The sequence below is a fragment of the Ranitomeya imitator genome, chromosome 6 (genome assembly GCF_032444005.1).
Source record: "Ranitomeya imitator isolate aRanImi1 chromosome 6, aRanImi1.pri, whole genome shotgun sequence".
Taxonomy (NCBI): Eukaryota; Metazoa; Chordata; class Amphibia; order Anura; family Dendrobatidae; genus Ranitomeya; species Ranitomeya imitator.
Genome location: NC_091287.1, coordinates 12,143,869 through 12,163,821, shown reverse-complemented (window position 1 = coordinate 12,163,821; position 19,953 = coordinate 12,143,869). Strand labels below are relative to the sequence as shown.

The 19,953-nt window shown below is 40.9% G+C and overlaps 1 protein-coding gene across 1 annotated transcript; it reads right to left on the bottom strand.

Annotated features, from left to right (window-relative positions):
• Nucleotides 1-2,448: 2,448 nt before the first annotated feature.
• Nucleotides 2,449-11,476, bottom strand: LOC138643529 (cathelicidin-related peptide-like). The gene is made up of 4 exons (XM_069732426.1): nucleotides 11,181-11,476; nucleotides 3,820-3,921; nucleotides 3,607-3,684; nucleotides 2,449-3,035 (listed from the first exon to the last, which is right to left on the bottom strand). The coding sequence occupies exons 1-4, from the start codon at nucleotides 11,358-11,360 to the stop codon at nucleotides 2,781-2,783; spliced, it is 615 nt and encodes a 204-aa protein (XP_069588527.1). The 5' UTR covers nucleotides 11,361-11,476; the 3' UTR covers nucleotides 2,449-2,780.
• Between the last annotated feature and the right edge of the window lie 8,477 nt (nucleotides 11,477-19,953).

Below are 19,953 nucleotides of genomic sequence, written 5' to 3'. Positions count from 1 at the left end.
GATCTTATCATGTATCTCTGTATACAGGGAGCTCCACCTAGTGGAAGCTGCAGACAGGATATTATCATGTATCTCTGTATACAGGGAGCTCCCCCTAGTGGTGACTGCAGACAGAATCTTATCATGTATCTCTGTATACAGGGAGCTCCCCCTAGTGGTGACTGCAGACAGAATCTTATCATGTATCTCTGTATACAGGGAGCTCCCCCTAGTGGTGACTGCAGACAGGATCTTATCATGTATCTCTGTATATAGGGAGCTCCCCCTAGTGGTGGCTGCAGAAAGGATCTTATCATGTATCTCTGTATACAGGGAGCTCCCCCTAGTGGTGACTGCAGACAGGATCTTATCATGTATCTCAGTATACAGGGAGCTCCCCCTAGTGGTGACTGCAGACAGAATCTTATCATGTATCTCTGTATATAGGGAGCTCCCCCTAGTGGTGGCTGCAGAAAGGATCTTATCATGTATCTCTGTATACAGGGAGCTCCCCCTAGTGGTGGCTGCAGACAGGATTTTATCATGTATCTCTGTATATAGGGAGCTCCCCCTAGTGGTGACTGCAGACAGGATCTTATCATGTATCTCTGTATACAGGGAGCTCCCCCTAGTGGTGACTGCAGACAGGATCTTATCATGTATCACTGTATACAGGGAGCTCCCCCTAGTGGTGACTGCAGACAGGATCTTATCATGTATCACTGTATACAGGGAGCTCCCCCTAGTGGTGACTGCAGACAGGATCTTATCATGTATCTCTGTATAAAGGGAGCTCCCCCTAGTGGTGACTGCAGACAGGATCTTATCATGTATCTCTGTATAAAGGGAGCTCCCCCTAGTGGTGGCTGCAGACAGGATCTTATCATGTATCTCTGTATACAGGGAGCTCCCCCTAGTGGTGACTGCAGACAGGATCTTATCATGTATCACTGTATACAGGGAGCTCCCCCTAGTGGTGACTGCAGACAGGATCTTATCATGTATCTCTGTATAAAGGGAGCTCCCCCTAGTGGTGACTGCAGACAGGATCTTATCATGTATCTCTGTATACAGGGAGCTCCCCCTAGTGGTGGCTGCAGACAGGATCTTATCATGTATCTTTGTATACAGGGAGCTCCCCCTAGTGGTGGCTGCAGACAGGATCTTATCATGTATCTCTGTATACAGGGAGCTCCCCCTAGTGGTGGCTGCAGACAGAATCTTATCACATATCTCTGTATACAGGGAGCTCCCCCTAGTGGTGGCTGCAGACAGGATCTTATCATGTATCACTGTATACAGGGAGCTCCCCCTAGTGGTGACTGCAGACAGAATCTTATCATGTATCTCTGTATACAGGGAACTCCCCCTAGTGGTGGCTGCAGACAGGATCTTATCATGTATCTCTGTATACAGGGAGCTCCCCCTAGTGGTGACTGCAGACAGGATCTTATCATGTATCTCTGTATACAGGGAACTCCCCCTAGTGGTGGCTGCAGACAGAATGTTATCATGTATCTCTGTATACAGGGAGCTCCCCCTAGTGGTGACTGCAGACAGAATGTTATCATGTATCTCTGTATACAGGGAGCTCCCCCTAGTGGTGACTGCAGACAGAATCTTATCATGTATCTCTGTATATTGGGAGCTCCCCCTAGTGGTGACTGCAGACAGGATCTTATCATGTATCTCTGTATACAGGGAACTCCCCCTAGTGGTGGCTGTAGACAGGAGCTTATCATGTGTGTCTGTATTCATGAGCTCCCCCTAGTGGTGACTGAGGTATTTTGAGCTCTGTATTAGGCCGGGGTCACACTTGTGAGTGCAATGCGAGAAACTCACACGAGTCTCTCGCATCAATACCCAGCACTGCTGCCGGCACTCGGGACCGGAGTGTGTATTTCTATGCAGCTGAACACTCCAATCCAGAGTGCCGAACGGCTGTGTCGTGTATTGTTGTGAGAGACTCGTGCGAGTTTCTCGTTTTGCACTCGCAAGTGTGACCCCTGCCCTAGGACAACTCTGACCCTTTATGCAGAATTTTTTATCCGTTCATTAAGCTTGAGATTGAAGAGAAATGTGAAGGATAATGCCTTCAAAAATGGTAGGTTAGACTCAAGTAGTCGTATAAGTGTATGTTCCCACGGTCAGGAAACGCTGAGGGTTAGATGCTGTGTACATCCGCAGAGTCCAACTCGCAGCGTCCAGATGTTACAGCATTGCGGATGTCCACTATACTTGCACCGGCACCTGTGGCTTCCCTGCGGAGACAGACATGTGGCGCGTCTTTCCAGACTGCAGCATGTCTTTTTATCTTTGTGTAGATGCTCTGTCTCCGCAAAAAAATAAATATCACCGTCTAATGTATTGGGCGCGGTTATTCCGCGCGGTACAATGAACACATGCGGCATCATCTGTGTTCAATAGCCGGCAGCGCTTTGGATGGAGCGGACATGTTTTCTTATCTTTAATGTATAATTTATACCAAAGCTTTTTACTTCTTCATATTTTTGCCTAGTGATGAATATTGCTATAGCGATTAGCTAAAAATCCAAATTACCAACTCTCAGGTTAATGTGAAAAGTCTGAACCTCATGAACATAGAATGGGTCAGTGTAAGAAATGGCAAAGTTTATTGAAAATGTCACACATTCATGTGTGTGCATCTCAGTATTAAAGATTGTGAGCAGCGATGGCGTCCTCCCTGGGAACTTTCCACCATTGCTCCTGGTGACCCGACGTTTCTCTCCGGTGCATCCACTGGTAACAATGTGACGGATCCTTATAGAGACTTGGGCAGTTTAATGTCTCGAGAAAGCGTCAAAGACACACTGTAGACAAAGTCTTCCCTGTCTGCGTCCCGCCCTTCGGTCGCCCTCTATCAGATGATTGTCTCCTGTATTTTCCGGTTTTGCCGCCTTGAAGGCGTCTTGGTCTCTTTTCTCTTTTTTCTCTTCCTCTTCTAATGTCTTACCGCTTTCATCCATGATTATCACCTGGTCCTCATCGGAAGCTTCCTGCTCAGGACTGTCGGCATTTTGATTTCCAGGATTTATCTTTTTACAAAAAGAAACAAAAAAATCAAAACAGTAAAACAAAGGTCAAATAAAGGTAAATGAAAAAAGGTAAAATCTGGACATAAGTGGAGACTGGCGAGAAGCTCAGAAGTTTTTAAAGCATTAAAATATAAAAATAGACACTTATAAGATCGTCGTACATATGTACAGCACAATGATCATTGTAAAAACAAAAGGAAAATGGCGGAGTTGAATTTTTTCACCATTTCTCCACTTTTCTGTTTTTTAGTACATTATTTGCCAACGTGATTGAATTCATGAGTCTTGGAATAGGGTGCAGAAAAAAGGCAAAAAAAGAAAACCATTCACAAATAGGATAGAGATGCCAACCCCTTTTATTACAAATCGTCATTGCTTTGGTTCTGGTTAGCCCCTTTAAGGATTCCCTCTCCCTGTATGTAGCACAGTAATTAACATATTTTGTTACTCGGGGGTGGGGCCATGTAGTAGCTGGTGGGCGGAGCTTAGTGTTTTTGTGTTCTCCCCCAGTGCAGTGAATGAGTGTCACCAGCTCACAGTTACCAAGGTAAGAAGCAGATAATGGTCTCACCCCCGGAGCGACCGTCAGACAGACGACAGACAGGGCCGCCTCCTGCTCCTTCTGTTTCGCCCTGCAGCTCTTCTCCAGCTGGGGGAAATAATATTACAGTAAAGTCACTGGAAATAATTGTTACATTAAATTGCTAAATATATATTTTTCCTGAAAGCCTTTACTTAAAATGCGCCTTACATGAGAGATAAATGCCACAAATAAAGGTCTTACCCCTCCAAGGTGAAATTCACAGCTGTCAAGGGTTTCATTTTTTGACTTTTGACAAACAGTTTCCTTAATGGTGAAATTTGCTTGTTTTTCCCCCGTGGGCCCCTGAAATGAGAAGAGAATTCAGTAAGATCTGATCCATTAGTATTATTATATATTTAAAGGGCACCGTTCACCTGCCATTAATACATATCATTTCCCATGGTGTAAATGTCACCATTCTCCTGAATCCATTGATGTTTTCCTTTTATTCCTGCTCCTCTTCATTCATATTGTCTCCTCTTCATCTATTATATAAAGCTGAATATGTGCGTGCGTGCGTGTCCGGGATTGGCATCTGCACCGTCGCAGCTACAGCCACAAAATTTTGCACAGTCACACGTCTGGACCCCGAGAGCGTCATAGGCTATGTTGTGAGGCGAAATTTAAACCCCACGCGTTCCAAATCACCAAACAATTTTGACCCTATCTACATAATGGGGAAAAAAGTGAAAGGAAAAGTGTTGGAGGCAAATTGACAGCTGCCAGAGGTGAACAAGGGGGACTTAAAGAATGAGAGCGATGGCGCCAAAGAGTATATACCGTACAGTTGCTAAGGTGGGGCCCCGACATGGGATACTCACCACACACGGGGATATGAACACACACACAAAATGCGCCACACACTACCACGTGCTTGAACACATATTACCCTCAGCACACATTTCACCACACATACACCAACCTCGCCACATAAAAGTAGAAACACAAAAGTCGCCGCTCAAAACTCGCCACGCGCAGAACTCGCCACATGCAAAACTAGGCTCACGCAAAACTCGCCACACGTGCAAAACTCACCTCATGGGAAAACTCGCCACATGCAAAACTTGCACCCGCGGAAAAATTGCCACATGCACAAAAGTTGCAACACATGCAAAAGTTGCCTCACACAAAACTTGCACATACTCATAAGGCACCAGACATAAAACTCACCACGCGCAAAACTCGCCATGAGCAAAACTTGCTGCACACAACTTGCTACACTAACCTGTCACATGCAACTCGACACAAAAAGTTGCTACACGCATGTCGCCACACACAACTCAACACACACAACTTGACACATTAAACTCGCCCTAAAACACACACAAGTCTGGTACTATCCTTGAAAAATAAAAATCTAATTAATAAGCAGACAAACTACAAGAGCAACAAATGTACCATATAGGAAATACGGCAGCTGTCAGTCACATGACCTGTCTATTATGTGTATGTGTGAGCTAATATATACTGCCAGGGGAAGGGCTTCCTGTTGGCTGGGGATTTATCTGGCTGCCAATTTAGCTTACAAATACGGAGGTAAAAATACTGAGCATATAACGTGTGAACGCGGTCTAATACAGGAGGAGATGACACACAGATATATACTATATACAGGAGGAGATGACACACAGATATATACTATATACAGGGGAGATGACACCCAGGTATATACTATATACAGGAGGAGATGACACACAGGTATATACTATGTACAGGGGAGATGACACACAGATATATACTATATACAGGGGAGATGACACCCAGGTATATACTATATACAGGAGGAGATGACACACAGGTATATACTATGTACAGGGGAGATGACATACAGGTACACACTATATACAGGAGGAGATGACATACAGGTATATACTATACTTTAACCTAACGATCCCTGTGTGGCCTATTTATAATAAAAAAAAAAAAAAAAAAAAAAGGTTCCTCGCATCATGTTCTCATACACTTTATGCAGTATTAGCCCTCTGTGTCTGTACTGCTACATACTTAGGCAGGTAACTGGTTCATGCAGCTTTACATGAACACCTGAGCCTTACACTATGGCCGGTCCAAATAACTAAAGCAATTGTTACCATCCACCTCTCGTGTCTCCCCTTTTCCCCATAGTTTGTAAGCTTGCGAGCAGCAGGGCCCTCATTCCTCCTGGTATCTATTTTGAACTGTGATTTCTGTTATGCTGTAATGTCTATTGTCTGTACAAGTCCCCTCTAGAATTTGTAAAGCGCTGCGGAATATGTTGGCGCTATATAAATAAAAAATATTATTATTATTATTATTATATACAGGAGGAGATGACACACAGGTATATACTATATACAGGGGAGATGACATACAGGTATATACTATATACAGGAGGAGATGACACACAGGTATATACTATATACAGTGGAGATGACCTACAGGTATATACTATATATAGAAGGAGATGACATACAGGTATATACTATATACAGGGGAGATGACATACAGGTATATACTATATACAGGGGAGATGACATACAGGTACACACTATATACAGGAGGAGATGACATACAGGTATATACTATATACAGGGGAGATGACACACAGGTATATACTATATACAGTGGAGATGACCTACAGGTATATACTATATATAGAAGGAGATGACATACACGTATATACTATATACAGGAGGAGATGACATACATGTATATACTATATACAGGAGGAGATGACCTACAGGTATATACTATATATAGAAGGAGATGACATACAGGTATATACTATATACAGGGGAGATGACATACAGGTATATACTATATACAGGGGAGATGACATACAGGTACACACTATATACAGGAGGAGATGACATACAGGTATATACTATATACAGGGGAGATGACACACAGGTATATACTATATACAGTGGAGATGACCTACAGGTATATACTATATATAGAAGGAGATGACATACACGTATATACTATATACAGGAGGAGATGACATACATGTATATACTATATACAGGAGGAGATGACATACAGGTATATACTATACTATATACTATATGAGAGGTGTGAGGTGAAAATGAAAAGGTGTGAGTGCAAAATGAGAGGAGTGAGGGAAAATAGTGGAGTGATCGGAAAATGACAGATGTGAGATCGAAATGACAAGTGTTAGGGGGGAATGAGAGGAGTGAGGGAGAAAATGAGAGGTGTGAGGGAGAAAATGAGAGGAGTGAGGGAGAAAATGAGAGGCGTGAGGGAGAAAATGAGAGGCGTGATGGGGAAAATAAGAGAAGTGAGCTGCTATAACTAACCACAGATATTTACTATGCCCAGGCAACGCCGGGCTCTTCAGCTAGTTTTATATAAATCTAGCATTGTTAGCCAAGTAGGTGTGGTCATCAATACCTCTTTTGGGTGTGTTCTATATTTCTACTCCTAGCTGGCAAAAAAAAATAGATTTATATGCGAAGAAGAGGGGACAAAATCTCCAGAATGGAGAGGAGCAGGAACAAAAGGAAAGCATCCCCGGATTCAGGAGAACGGTGGCGATTACACCAGGTAATAAAATTATACATTTATGGGAGGTGACGCATCCCAATTAAATGAGTTATTTTATGAAGACCTGTCCTCCACAGGTTGGATCCAGCACAGGGATTAGTCCAGCTCCATCTCCTGTGTTCAGACAATCGTTTTCCCTGCAGCAATCCTTCTACATTATGGCTTGTTGTAAATGTGCCGATCATGATTGACATTGGCATCTAAGAGGTTAGGCAGCAGCTAGACTGCCCTATGATAACGCCGTCACCTGCAGGGTGTGGAGGGGGATCAGCCATATACACATCATATGTCGAGTTACATGACAGCAAGCAGAGGTACTGTAATTACAGGATATGTATGGGACACTGGTAACTTTTCACCATACCAAGAATAACTTAATAACTTGGGATCCATTTGGGATCATTTCCAGGGAATCACTGAATTATCATCGGCTGGTCCATAGGGAGAATTGATACAATGTAACTTTATATTTGGATCATTTCTGGGGAATCACTGAATTATCATCGCCTGGTCGACAGGGAGAATTGATACATCGTAACTTTATATTTGGATCATTTCTGGGGAATCACTGAATTATCATCGCCTGGTCCATAGGGAGAATTGATACATCGTAACTTTATCTTTGGATCATTTCCTGGGAATCACTGAATTATCATCGCCTGGTCCACAGGGAGAATTGATACATTGTAACTTTATCTTTGGATCATTTCTGGGGAATCACTGAATTATCATCGCCTGGTCCATAGGGAGAATTGATACATTGTAACTTTATCTTTGGATCATTTCTGGGGAATCACTGAATTATCATCGCCTGGTCAATAGGGAGAATTGATACATTGTAACTTTATATTTGGATGATTTCTGGTGAATCACTGAATTATCATCGCCTGGTCCATAGGGAGAATTGATACATTGTAACTTTATATTTGGATCTTTTCCAGGGAATCACTGAATTATCATGGCCTGGTCCATAGGGAGAATTGATACATTGTAACTTTATCTTTGGATCTTTTCCAGGGAATCACTGAATTATCATCGCCTGGTCCACAGGGAGAATTGATACATTGTAACTTTATATTTGGATCATTTCTGGGGAATCACTGAATTATCATCGCCTGGTCCATAGGGAGAATTGATACATTGTAACTTTATCTTTGGATCTTTCCAGGGAATCACTGAATTATCATGGCCTGGTCCATAGGGAGAATTGATACATTGTAACTTTATATTTGGATCTTTTCCAGGGAATCACTGAATTATCATGGCCTGGTCCATAGGGAGAATTGATACATTGTAACTTTATCTTTGGATCTTTCCAGGGAATCACTGAATTATCATGGCCTGGTCCATAGGGAGAATTGATACATTGTAACTTTATCTTTGGATCTTTTCCAGGGAATCACTGAATTATCATCGCCTGGTCTATAGGGAGAATTGATACATTGTAACTTTATCTTTGGATCATTTCCGGGAATCACTGAATTATCATCGCCTGGTCCATAGGGAGAATTGATACATTGTAACTTTATCTTTGGATCATTTCCGGGAATCACTGAATTATCATCGCCTGGTCCATAGGGAGAATTGATACATTGTAACTTTATATTTGGATCATTTCTGGGGAATCACTGAATTATCATCGCCTGGTCCATAGGGAGAATTGATATATTGTAACTTTATATTTGGATCATTTCTGGGGAATCACTGAATTATCATCGCCTGGTCCATAGGGAGAATTGATACATTGTAACTTTATATTTGGATCATTTCTGGGGAATCACTGAATTATCATCGCCTGGTCTATAGGGAGAATTGATACATTGTAACTTTATCTTTGGATCATTTCCGGGAATCACTGAATTATCATCGCCTGGTCCATAGGGAGAATTGATACATTGTAACTTTATATTTGGATCATTTCTGGGGAATCACTGAATTATCATCGCCTGGTCTATAGGGAGAATTGATACATTGTAACTTTATCTTTGGATCATTTCCGGGAATCACTGAATTATCATCGCCTGGTCCACAGGGAGAATTGATACATTGTAACTTTATCTTTGGATCATTTCCAGGGAATCACTGAATTATCATCGCCTGGTCCATAGGGAGAATTGATACATTGTAACTTTATCTTTGAATCTTTTCCAGGGAATCACTGAATTATCATCGCCTGGTCTATAGGGAGAATTGATACATTGTAACTTTATCTTTGGATCATTTCCGGGAATCACTGAATTATCATGGCCTGGTCCATAGGGAGAATTGATACATTGTAACTTTATCTTTGGATCATTTCCGGGAATCACTGAATTATCATGGCCTGGTCCATAGGGAGAATTGATACATTGTAACTTTATCTTTGGATCTTTCCAGGGAATCACTGAATTATCATCGCCTGGTCCATAGGGAGAATTGATACATTGTGACTTTATCTTTGGATCATTTCTGGGGAATCACTGAATTATCATCGCCTGGTCCATAGGGAGAATTGATACATTGTGACTTTATCTTTGGATCATTTCTGGGGAATCACTGAATTATCATCGCCTGGTCCATAGGGAGAATTGATACATTGTAACTTTATCTTTGGATCTTTCCAGGGAATCACTGAATTATCATCGCCTGGTCCATAGGGAGAATTGATACATTGTAACTTTATATTTGGATCTTTCCAGGGAATCACTGAATTATCATCGCCTGGTCCATAGGGAGAATTGATACATTGTAACTTTATCTTTGGATCTTTTCCAGGGAATCACTGAATTATCATCGCCTGGTCCATAGGGAGAATTGATACATTGTAACTTAATATTTGGATCTTTTCCAGGGAATCACTGAATTATCATCGCCTGGTCTATAGGGAGAATTGATACATTGTGACTTTATCTTTGGATCATTTCTGGGGAATCACTGAATTATCATCGCCTGGTCAATAGGGAGAATTGATACATTGTAACTTTATCTTTGGATCATTTCCGGGAATCACTGAATTATCATCGGCTGGTCTATAGGGAGAATTGATACATTGTAACTTAATATTTGGATCATTTCTGGGGGATCACTGAATTATCATCGCCTGGTCCACAGGGAGAATTGATACATTGTGACTTTATCTTTGGATCATTTCTGGGGAATCACTGAATTATCATCGCCTGGTCCATAGGGAGAATTGATACATTGTGACTTTATCTTTGGATCATTTCTGGGGAATCACTGAATTATCATCGCCTGGTCCATAGGGAGAATTGATACATTGTAACTTTATCTTTGGATCTTTCCAGGGAATCACTGAATTATCATCGCCTGGTCCATAGGGAGAATTGATACATTGTAACTTTATATTTGGATCTTTCCAGGGAATCACTGAATTATCATCGCCTGGTCCATAGGGAGAATTGATACATTGTAACTTTATCTTTGGATCTTTTCCAGGGAATCACTGAATTATCATCGCCTGGTCCATAGGGAGAATTGATACATTGTAACTTAATATTTGGATCTTTTCCAGGGAATCACTGAATTATCATCGCCTGGTCTATAGGGAGAATTGATACATTGTGACTTTATCTTTGGATCATTTCTGGGGAATCACTGAATTATCATCGCCTGGTCAATAGGGAGAATTGATACATTGTAACTTTATCTTTGGATCATTTCCGGGAATCACTGAATTATCATCGGCTGGTCTATAGGGAGAATTGATACATTGTAACTTAATATTTGGATCATTTCTGGGGAATCACTGAATTATCATCGCCTGGTCCACAGGGAGAATTGATACATTGTAACTTTATGTTTGGAAAATGTTACAAACTCTTCTCAATTCCTGGAAACATTTCACCAGGGAAAACCCAGAGAACTGATGTGGAAGTGAAGGATCTCGTGTTTGTAATGACGGACGTCTCCGATTTCTGCTTCACTGTCTTATGCACCGACGAAGAAAGAGCCAAATATGATGATAGAGGATGAGATCTGCAGATGATCACTGGCCGGATCCCGTGGGATCTACTCACCTCCTTGTAGTCATATTCGTCTTTGTAGAGTCTAAACATGTTGTCCGAATGGGATTCTCCATTGTAGAAATCAACGGCCGCCATTATTAGCTCCAAGGCATTGTCTTGCGGAAAGGTCGGTGCTGGTGGTCTGGCCAGGACCATGGTGGCCAACACCAACGGTAGAAGGAGCTTCTCCATGCTGCTTATGTCTTCTCTCCCAGGAAGGTGCGTGTGGTCAGATCTCCAGAAGACGCCGCCTGCCGCTCCGGCTCTAAGCTCCTCTGTTGGCACAAACAAGATCTGCTTCTTTCAGAGCCACCCGAGCGAGACCTGGTGTGCGGAAGGAACAAAGGCGGATTAAGAGGGCAGAATTAGCCGTCACCGGTTGTCCGTGGCAAATTGTCCAAATATTTGATCTAAACGGACGACCAAAAAGGCTTACACTGGGAGAACATGGTGTCCAGCGAGCGCTGACTGCAGCATTGGAGGCAATGGGAAATGTCTTGGTTTCCAAGAAATGACCCCAAAGTTACATGGTTACAAAACCGTAAACCTTAAAGGGGTTTTCCACTTTTTATTATTATTATTATTATAATACATTTTTATAGCGCCATTTATTCCATGGCGCTTTACATGTGAATACGGGGCAAATATAGACAAATACATTAAACATGAGCAGATAACAAGGCACACGAGTACATAAGGAGGGAGGACCCTGCCCGCGAGGGCTCACAGTCTGCAGGGGGTGGGTGAGGATACACTAGGAGATAATCACTTCTTGATTATCCATTGAGTATAAACTAATTATAATGTGTGCAACCTGATGGGACATCCAGCCATCAGCTGTAATCTGTGGGGAAGCGATCACATTCCCTACAGCGCCCCTAAAGGGCAAGTGAAGTATTACACTGTGGCCATTCAGATTATGGGATGACTGTGTAATGTAGGACAGGACAGGTCGTGCGGATAGAGAAACCTTCTACGTAACTGCTACGCACCCTGCTCAAGGGGGTCTGAACAGCGGACCCTTCTCCATCAACTCAAAAGTTGGATTCACTTTATAAGAAGATAGGAAGCATTATTACTATAAAGAAGCACTGGGGAGTTATTATAAGGAGGTGCAGGGGGAAATAATTGTTATAAGGAGGCGCAGGGGGGAAATAATTGTTATAAGGAGGTGCAGGGGGAAATAATTGTTATAAGGAGGTGCAGGGGGAAATAATTGTTATAAGGAGGTGCAGGGGGAAATAATTGTTATAAGGAGGTGCAGGGGGAAATAATTGTTATAAGGAGGGGCAGGGGGAAATAATTGTTATAAGGAGGCGCAGGGGGAAATAATTGTTATAAGGAGGCGCAGGGGGAAATAATTGTTATAAGGAGGCGCAAGGGGAAATAATTGTTATAAGGAGGCGCAGGGGGGAAATAATTGTTATAAGGAGGCGCAGGGGGAAATAATTGTTATAAGGAGGCGCAGGGGGAAATAATTGTTATAAGGAGGCGCAGGGGGAAATAATTGTTATAAGGAGGTGCAGGGGGAAATAATTGTTATAAGGAGGCGCAGGGGGGAAATAATTGTTATAAGGAGTCGCAGGGGGAAATAATTGTTATAAGGAGGCGCAGGGGGAAATAATTGTTATAAGGAGGTGCAGGGGGAAATAATTGTTATAAGGAGATGCAGAGGGAAATAATTGTTATAAGGAGGTGCAGGGGGAAATAATTGTTATAAGGAGGCGCAAGGGGGAAATAATTGTTATAAGGAGGCGCAGGGGGGGAAATAATTGTTATAAGGAGGTGCAGGGGGAAATAATTGTTATAAGGAGGTGCAGGGGGAAATAATTGTTATAAGGAGGTGCAGGGGGGAAATAATTGTTATAAGGAGGCGCAAGGGGGAAATAATTGTTATAAGGAGGCGCAGGGGGGGAAATAATTGTTATAAGGAGGTGCAGGGGGAAATAATTGTTATAAGGAGGTGCGGGGGAAATAATTGTTATAAGGAGGTGCAGGGGGAAATAATTGTTATAAGGAGATGCAGAGGGAAATAATTGTTATAAGGAGGTGCAGGGGGAAATAATTGTTATAAGGAGGTGCAGGGGGGAAATAATTGTTATAAGGAGGCGCAAGGGGGAAATAATTGTTATAAGGAGGCGCAGGGGGGGAAATAATTGTTATAAGGAGGTGCAGGGGGAAATAATTGTTATAAGGAGGTGCGGGGGAAATAATTGTTATAAGGAGGTGCAGGGGGAAATAATTGTTATAAGGAGATGCAGAGGGAAATAATTGTTATAAGGAGGTGCAGGGGGAAATAATTGTTATAAGGAGGTGCAGGGGGAAATAATTGTTATAAGGAGGCGCAGGGGGGAAATAATTGTTATAAGGAGGTGCAGGGGGAAATAATTGTTATAAGGAGGTGCAGGGGGGAAATAATTGTTATAAGGAGGCGCAAGGGGGAAATAATTGTTATAAGGAGGTGCGGGGGAAATAATTGTTATAAGGAGGTGCAGGGGGGAAATAATTGTTATAAGGAGGTGCAGGGGGAAATAATTGTTATAAGGAGGTGCAGGGGAAATAATTGTTATAAGGAGGTGCAGGGGGAAATAATTGTTATAAGGAGATGCAGAGGGAAATAATTGTTATAAGGAGGTGCAGGGGGAAATAATTGTTATAAGGAGGTGCAGGGGGGAAATAATTGTTATAAGGAGGTGCAGGGAGAAATAATTGTTATAAGGAGGTGCAGGGGGAAATAATTGTTATAAGGAGGCGCAAGGGGGAAATAATTGTTATAAGGAGGTGCAGGGGGAAATAATGTTATAAGGAGGTGCAGGGGGAAATAATTGTTATAAGGAGGTGCAGGGGGAAATAATTGTTATAAGGAGGTACAGGGGGAATAATTTTTATAAGGAGGCACAGGGGGAATAATTATTATAATGAAGCACAGGGAGAATAATTTTTATAAGGAGGCACAGTGGGAATAATTATTATAAGGAGTCACAGGAGGAATAATTATAAGGAGGCACAGGGGGAATAATTATTATAAGGAGGTACAGGGGGAAATAATTATTATAACGAACCAAAGGGGGAAATAATTGTTATAAGGAGGCTCAGGGGGAAAATATTTATTATAATGAAGCACAGGGGGGAATAATTTTTATAAGGAGGCACAGTGGGAATAATTATAATGAGGCACAGGGGGAAATAAATATAATGAGGCGCAGGGGGTAATAATTATTATAAGGGGGAACAGGGGAAATTATTATTATAAGGAGGCACAGAGGGGAAATAATTATTATAAGGAGGAACAGGGGCTAATAATTATTATAAGGAGTCACGGGGAAATAATTATTATAAGGAGGCACAGGGGGAAATAAATATAATGAGGCGCAGGGGGTAATAATTATTGTAAAGAGGCACAGGGGAATTATTATAAGAAGGCACGGGGGATATAATTATTATAAGGAGGTACAGGGGGAATAATTATTATAAGGCGGCACAGAAGGAAATAATTATTATAAGGAGGCACAGGAGGAAATAATTATTATAAGGAGGCACAGGGGAAATAATTATTATAAGGAGGCACAGGAGGAAATAATTATTATAAGGAGGCACAGGAGGAAATAATTATTATAAGGAGGCACAGGGGGAATAATTATTATAAGGAGGCACAGGGGGAAATAAATATTATAAGAAGGTACAGGGGGAATAATTATAAGGAGGCACAGGGGAAATAAATATTATAATGAGGCGCAGGGGGTAATAATTATTATAAGGGGAACGGAGAATTATTATTATAAGGAGGTACAGGAGAAAATAATTATTATAAGGAGGCACAGGGGAAATAATTATTATAAGGAGTCACGGGAAAATAATTATTATAGGGAGGAGTAGGAGTAAATACTTATTATAAGGAGGCACAGGGAGAAATAATTATAAGGAAGCAGGGGGGGAAATAATTATTACAAGGAGGCACAGGAGGAAATAATTATTATAGGGAGGAGTAGGTATAAATAATTATTATAGGGAGGAATAGGGGTAAATACTTATTATAAGGAGGCACAGAGGGGAAATAATTATTATAAGGAAGCAGAGGTGGAAATAATTATTACATGGAGACGCAGGAGGAAATAATTATTATAGGGAGGAGTAGGTATAAATAATTATTATAAGGAGGCAACAGGGGTAAATACTTATTAGAAGGAGGCACAGGAGGAAATAATTATTATAAGGAAGCAGAGGTGGAAATAATTATTACATGGAGGCGCAGGAGGAAATAATTATTATAGGGAGGAGTAGGTGTTTTATTATGGATTCAAGGAATTGTGATGAATAAATAAATGATCACACAAGAATTGAATAAACAAAAAATGAATTAACTTAATAAATAATAAGAAATAAACAGTATAAGCAATAAATACATATGCATCAATCATACATTACATTATTCAGGTAGAAATCAAACATTGATCGTCCAGCTCTCTCTCTCCGAATCTCTCTTACATCTGTGTGTCCCCTAAAAGTTCAGTCCTCTTTTATATCTTATACTGTCAAATGTATCTCAGTAAAAAACTCTGGTAGTCATTGGATTCCAGGAAGAAACTTCCTCAAACCAGTCAGTTACTAACAACAAATACATTTACTAATAACAAATAACTGGTTTACATTCTGCAGCATGTCAATTCTTTGTGCGGATTCCGCTGCGGGTTTACATCTGCTCCAATAGGAAACTGCAGGTGAAAACCCGCAGCGGAATCCGCAATAGAAACCGCGATAACGCCGCAGTAAAAACCGCAGCGGTTTTGCACTGCGGATTTATCAAATCCGCTGCTGAAAAATCCGCAGCCCTCACAGATACGTGTGCACATACCCTTAAACTTCAATGACCTTCGGTGAACTGCATACAGCAAAGATATACTATGTATACCATATAATAAAGTGATTGAAACCATATCAATATCTCAATAATTAGTATTAATTAATTGGAGTGTTGAAATCATTGAAAAATATAACATACTACACATTCCAACCCTGGTTTCAGCCACTTTAATTATCCTACCACTAAACTATGCAAATTCTTCATAAACCATTTTAACATTGTTCCCTATACATTTAGTTATTTGTTTGCTACCAATAGAAAACTATTTTGATACAAAAACATTGGACACAAAAAAACAAAAACATTGGACCAACAAGTACTGGAAAATCAATTGTCTTGCAGAAATCTTCTTTTCTTCAGATCTTCTTAGACCACAAATCTAAATTGGTTTCTGGTGCAGGGAAAGCAAGGGGATTATTATGCCCTCATCGTCTTGCCTAAAGGCCAAGATGACTTCACTGCTTTCCCTGGAAAGCCAAAGAACAGACTCATAAAAGTAATCTGTCCCTGCCCTTTATGACATTGACCCCTCGTTTCTTCAAAGCAATGGGTGAGAGGGGTGCAGGTGTCCATGGCTGAACATAAGAGTCCCTTCATCTTCTATTGCTGCAGCTGGTCAGGGCCTCACTTTATCCGCCATTTAGATTCAGGCAGAAGCTTCTATGCTTAGTTCTCCCCTTGCTTGTCATCAGCTGGCGGTTCTGAGGTTCACCCTGGTGATGGTTTAGCAGCATCTGGGCTCGGTCTCAGCCCTCCATTGGACATTTGCAGCATATGCACAGATACAGCCTGCACTGTGGGAAAGTGACATTCAAAGTCACACTTGAAAAAGTTCCAAAATCCTGGTAGAGGTAGAGTCAGTCCAAAGCAACAGTCCAAGATAGATTAACTTGGTCCATGATAACTCAGTCCATAATATATTCACAGTCCTGGGGGCTTGTTTTTCCACCCCTAGGTCCAATTTACTGCGCCCAGAACGACCTTCTAATCTAGATTATAACTATCTACTAAATAAAATATATTTATACATATATATATATCTATATACATATATATATATATATCATATATGTCAGGACTTTTTACACTGAAATATATCATACCTCCAGAATATCAAACACCAGTTACGAAATACATCAAATTAATATTAATCACATTTACATAATAATGATGATCATAATTACCAGTACAATCATGTCAATCAAAATTACAAAATAATGTTAATGCTAATCAAAATCTGTACCATTAAATATTTCCACATTTTTTTTCAGGAAAAGCATAACCCAAACCAATATGCTTTTAACCCAAATCTAGCAAATTAATTTTTACATCATAACAAACACGTTACACCCACACCCTGTCCCTGTCAACGCATTCATTCAGTAAGCAGGAAAGTTTCTCATTTACATATAAATAAAGACAATAACAATTTGGGTAACTCACACATTTATTTGTATTGCATGCTAATACTGTAGTGAAGTATAGATGCAAATCAAGAACAAAAGACTGATATTAACAAACATTCACTAAAATCATTTCTTTAACGTATACGTTTTTCAAACCCCAATATGCACTGGAGCTCCCAAAAAATAATAATGTGAAAAACTCAAAAATTAAAAGTAAAAAAAAACATCAGCTAAATTTAGGTAGATGGACTCCTGTTTCAGTACTGCAGAAAAAAACTATTTACAGTGCACTCATGTTAATTAAATGGCCATGGTCTCTTCTTTCACTTCTGCAAGCAAACAAAAGGTTAATTACATACCTCGACCCCTCAATCCAACATTTATTGGTCTAAAAGGAGAAAATAGCTCCTGTGATTGGTTTTAATCACAGTACAAACAAAATTGAAAGAATGAGAAGCAAAGAAAAAACAAAAATACCAGGTGGATTTTCTCTTTGGCTATGAACCAATTTAAACAAAGGATATCCATGACAATTACAAGGGTTTGCACAAACAACATACAGTGACAAACAACATGTAGCACAAATAAGTCATTAAGTCATTTATTACTTTAGTCAACCCCAATCATATTATCAGTCATCGCACTCGTCTTAAAGGCATTGTCCGTCTTTTCACTCCCTCTTTTCCTTGTATGCATTTTTCACATGGCTCCCACATGTAGAATCATCGTGCATAGTAGGGGGAAATAATTATTACAAGGAGACACAAGAGGAATTATTATTATAAGAAGGCACAAGAGGAATTATTATTATAAGAAGGCACAAGAGGAATTATTATTATAAGGAGGCACGGGGGAATTATTATTATAAGGAGGCACAGGGGGAAGTAATTATTATAACAAAGCTCAGTGGGAAATAATAATTATAAGGAGGCACAGAGGAGAAATAGTTATAACGAAGCTCAGGGGGAAATAATTATTACAAGGAGGTACAGGGGGAATAATTATTATAAGGAGGCACAGTGTGAATAATTATTATAAGGAAGCACAGGGGGGAAAATTTATTATAAGGAGGTAGAGAGGGGAATAATTATTATAAGGAGGCACAGGGGGGAATATTTATTATAACGAGGCACAGGGGGAATAATTATTATAAGGAGGCACAGGGGGAATTATTATTATTATAATGAGGCACAGGGGGAATTATTATTATAACGAGGCACAGGGGGGAATTATTATAACGAGGCACAGGGGGGAATTATTATAACGAGGCACAGGGGGGAATTATTATTATTATAACGAGGCACAGGGGGGAATTATTATTATAAGGAGGCACCTTCTATTTTTGCCACTGCCACTATGTATTTCAGGGCTATACATCTTTACCAGCAATATATATTTATCCTTAGGGTGTTGCTTTTTTACACTTACATCCTGTGTATTAATGTGGTGGAGAATAGCATTTTGTCTGTTTAATTTTATTTACCTCATTACATCTTCCAAATTTTGGCTGGCCTTCATGGGATTTTTTGTCATTCCTTTCCCTACAATGTGAGGCACCGTTGCTATTGATTTTAATTTTATCACTATTATATTTGTTCATTAATAAAATTTGGTTTTATTTGAACCAGGGATTCAAGCTTGAGGAGGATAATTTGCATATTCCAGGTGCCTTCTGGGAAAAGCGAAGAGTCTCCCTCAGCAAGAAGATCGTTGGGTACAGCCGGGACCAGCAGCTTGGAAAGCATCACCAAACCGCACCCCGTAGGACATTATTGCAAGAGAGCTTGGCTGAGTAGATTACACAAGAAGGAAAACACACAGCAAGTCAGCAGGATCTAGGAGCAACATGGCAGATGTGACAACCTACATGGTGAGCTGCAGCATGTGCTACATGTTCACAGATCGACCAGAAGAAGAATCCAATTTCACCTGTCAGAAGTGTAGACTAGTGGCCCTTTTAGAAGAAAAGGTGCGGGGTCTGGAAGAAAGAATAGCAACTTTGAAACTCATCAAAGAGAATGAAGACTTTCTAGACAGAACAGAAGCATCTCTACTGGTCACAGAAGGTGCAAAAAGTGTCAGAGAACCTCCAAAAGCAGATGAGTGGAAGCATGTGACCAAAAGAAGCAAGAAGACCATGGAGAAATCACCAACCACACAACTGAAGAACCGATATCAAATCTTTGTAGAGGATGAAGATGGCACACCTAAGAATGAAGCAATACCAGCAAGCAAAAAAGAAAAGGGCACACAGCAACAAGTGACAGCAAAAAGTACAGCCAAGAAGCAACGAAGAGTGGTGGTGGTGGGAGACTCACTACTGAGAGGCACCGAAGCAGCCATCTGCAGACCGGACATAACTGCAAGAGAAGTATGCTGCCTTCCAGGCAGTGGCGTAGGAAGGGGGGTGCGGGGGGGGCGGTCCGCCCCGGGCGGCACAATGCGGGGGGCGGCCGGCACTGCAGGAGAAAGAAAAAAAAAAAAAAAAAGACGCCCCTTTAAATCTTCGGGCGGCGCC

Bases quoted from the DNA above. Each gene is read 5' to 3' on its own strand.
- LOC138643529 (XM_069732426.1), bottom strand. From the start codon at position 11,360: ATGGAGAAGCTCCTTCTACCGTTGGTGTTGGCCACCATGGTCCTGGCC. The intron at 3,922-11,180 runs GTGAGTAGATCC...TTCTCATTTCAG, and splicing joins ACGAATATGACTACAAGGAG to GGGCCCACGGGGGAAAAACA. The intron at 3,036-3,606 runs GTGAGACCATTA...TTTTGTAAAAAG, and splicing joins GTCTGACGGTCGCTCCGGGG to ATAAATCCTGGAAATCAAAA.